Source organism: Sinocyclocheilus anshuiensis, unplaced genomic scaffold (assembly GCF_001515605.1).
Source record: "Sinocyclocheilus anshuiensis isolate Anshui unplaced genomic scaffold, SAMN03320099.WGS_v1.1 scaffold817, whole genome shotgun sequence".
NCBI lineage: Eukaryota > Metazoa > Chordata > Actinopteri > Cypriniformes > Cyprinidae > Sinocyclocheilus > Sinocyclocheilus anshuiensis.
In genome coordinates, this window is record NW_015536521.1 from 1,302 (window position 1) to 4,698 (window position 3,397).

At 38.4% G+C, this 3,397-nt stretch overlaps 1 protein-coding gene across 1 annotated transcript in view; it reads right to left on the bottom strand.

Moving 5' to 3' along the window:
• Positions 1-268: 268 nt before the first annotated feature.
• Positions 269-3,397, bottom strand: part of LOC107693865 (prefoldin subunit 1-like) — a 24,351-nt gene continuing 21,222 nt past the window's right edge. The window contains exon 4 of the mRNA XM_016493404.1: positions 269-722. Coding sequence (XP_016348890.1) covers positions 639-722 — 84 coding nt within the window. The 3' untranslated portion in view covers positions 269-638. The remainder of the gene's footprint in view (positions 723-3,397) is intronic.

Here is a 3,397-nt window from a genome sequence, read left to right on the forward strand (position 1 = left end):
CCAGTTTCAAGGCTGTTGCCCGAAAGACACATTTTCACAGGCTTATGCAACAAATTTCTCTCGGAGATCAGCCTAGGATCAGAAGAACACAAGAAAGGAGACACAGAGACGAGACGAGGGGGGAAAGAGGATGCCCAGAGGGACTGACAGGAAACCAGTGACGTAGAGGCACAAACACAAACAGCAATCCCAAAAACACACAGCAATGAAGTACCAAATCATTCAGATCATATCTAAATTACCGTCTGCGGCCTCTATGACACACAGATTTGTCTTTAAACAGTCACCTTTATTACCATGTTAACACCTGCTTACATAAAAAAATGTTTTGTATGATTACAAAACCATAGAAAAAAAGAACAGTCGAACAAAACAATCAATAACTTAAAAAGCCTTACAGAATACTCAGTCAGAGATCACACAAATCAGTATTAGACAGACGGTCAACAGTACATTCATTTTTAACTATTAACCTAAATAAACTTCCTGTGTTCAGCTGGCAAATGACTCCCACTAGCTCGGCGGTCACGAGTATTCTCGAATACATGCAAAAGCATGTTCAAACTAAGGGCACGGTGTACAAAGGTGATGGAGAAGGTATTTTTGTGTGTGTGTGTGTAGATGGGTGTGAGCGCGTTTTACTGGGCCCTCCTGGACATCAGCATCTCTCTGATGTTGTCCTCTGCATCTTTAACACTGCGCTCCAGGTACGTCTTCTTTTGCTGTGGAGAAAACAAAGGGAAAAGACAAAAACAGGTCGGTTATAACTTCAAGTTCGGAAACATCAGAAGGCTTTTTCTGTCTGAACACACCCTTTTACTCCCCAAACTGCGTGACAGAGCTGTTAAAATTCTTTGTGATAAGATAAGATGATCTTTTTTTGGATTGTATTCAAAGACGTCTTAACAAGAATTAAACTTTGATTGCTCGGGTTGAATAAGGTTAAAGGTTTCGGAGTGTCTAAATATGAAAAACCTTTCCTTTTTCAGTCAGATCATTTCTCAAAGGTGCTGCATGCTAGAGAAAGTGTAAATGGATTGTTACGCAACACGTGCCAGAATCAGCCTGACACCTGGTTAGTGTCAGTAGAGATACTGCCATTTATTATTCTTGATCCAGCGCAAAGGGTTTTTTTATACCTTACATCACAATTTCACAAAAGTGTGCTGGATTGTGCTTCTATGTGGTTGTAGGTCAAAACATGTGGCTTGTGGGCCAACATCTCTGTAATGATTAAAGTATAGGCATGTGTTTACATTTGTAACCAAGCATTACTGCACATTAGCTCACTGCTGTCTGGGAACCCCACCCTTCCTCCATCCCCCCTCGGTCACACACGACTAGCTTAACATCTCTAGATTCTCAAAACCCAAGATATGATGATAACTTTAAAGTGAAAGTTCACCCAAAAACTAAAATTCTGCATCATTTAGGGTTGTGCCGATAGACGATAGTATCGTGTATCGACGATAGTCAGAGATATCGCCTGTGGCTAATGCCACTGACGATAGCAAGACGATTATTATTATTAGAATTATTATTATTATCAGATTAGTAATACTAATTAATATTAGGGCTTATTTTTTCCATTATATTTCTTTTTCCGCGTTTTAACAGTGTTTTAACCAATCACACACGATTATGTTATGCTTATGAATGCAATGGCCAATCAGAGGTGTTCAGATGAGTCATTGTTGAAACAGCGGAGTTTCGTTGTTCAGCGCACGCTGACTGAATTCTGACTCGCAAATTCTTTCATCATAAACAACAAAGTGCAGATGTACGTGCGATGGAAGTATAAGAGATTTGTTCATCATACAGTGTAGATAGCTTCACTGATTTTAACGGGAGTGTATTTTAAAGTGCATAAACTCGCGCTAGACTGAGCTTGTGATGATGTTCTTTGGTAATGTAAATGTTCTTTGCTCGTTTTCTGTAGATGCTTTTGAATAACTGAGGAAATATAAGCATTCTAATTAGTAACTTACAATATTTCTATTGAATTGTTATCATGTTAAATACAAATTCAGTCACATTAAAAAGGCTGTTTTTAGCCTTACGCTGGAGTCGGTTGACTTTCCAGCAATGAAACTATCGTAATATCGTGTATCGGCGATCTCACAGGCTGACGATAGGACGATATGAAAATTGAGTATATCGCCCAACACTAGTATCAATTACTCATCCTTATGGTGTTCCAAACCTGTAAGACTTCGAAAAACAAATGAAGATGTTTCTAATGAGATTATTCGAAAGATTTTGGTCCTGTCATTGACAGTTCGTTCCATCAACAATTGGACAGTTCAATAAGTTTTTTACAAGACATTGTAAAAGTAGGTTTTTAGGTGCAGTTACATTTACTAATGTTTGGTGAATTTTCGAAATCCAGTAATTTCAAAAGGATTCCACGTGATCTTGAATTTTGTGTTAGAATGAAAGCTCTCTCCACACAGATTTCGCAACTGGTTCTATTTGGATACGTGGATTCGCTGAGTTAACCAATGCAAAGCTGCTTGGTTTGAAAGTGACTTCTGTGTTTTCCCTGTGAAAAGGTCAGTTTATTTGTCAGTAGTGTAGCGATATATGAAACACAGCTCACACAAAAGTCACACCAAGCAGCTAACTTTTGGTCAACGTGATTCTGCACGACCCACTTAACTCAATGCAAAAACTTTCATCCACACACGAAATTCCCAATGCTGTTGATTCCTATTGAAATGGAAGGAATTCACCCGTAGAAACTCACCAAACAATGGTAAATGTGACTGCACCTTAACATGTAAACTAACTTTTGTAGTTTAGTACTTTCATAGAAATAAATGAAATTATTTTTACGTTCGTATTAAGACTTTTAGAAAAGTTACTTGTACATATAACAGCGTTGCATTGTGGGCGTCTCGAGTTCGAATCCCGGCTCGAGGACCTTTCCCAATCCCACCACCCTCTCTCTCCCACTTCACTTCCTGTATACTCTACACTGTCCTATCTTAATAAAGGCAAAATGGCAAAAATAAATCTTAAAAAAAAAAAGTTACTTTTGTAGGTATGGTTGATGACCCATTTTTAGTGTTAAGGTATGGTTACATTTGCTGTTGTTTGGCCAATTTTAATGGCCGTAATCCAGTCATTTCAATAGGAATCCACGCAATCACGAATTGCATGCGAGGACGAATTAATTCTCCACACAGATTTTGCAATGTGGATTCACATTGACCAACAGAAAGTTGCTTGCTTTGAAAATGACTTCAGTGTGAGATGCTTCCTAAATTGGCATGGTATTGATAATACAGACCTTTTTGGCCCTTGAAATTAAGTGATTGTGTCTCCTAAGTTTCATTTAAAAAGATGAATTACTACGGTGGCCGAGAGAGCTCAACGCGCTGCAAATGAAAAAAAA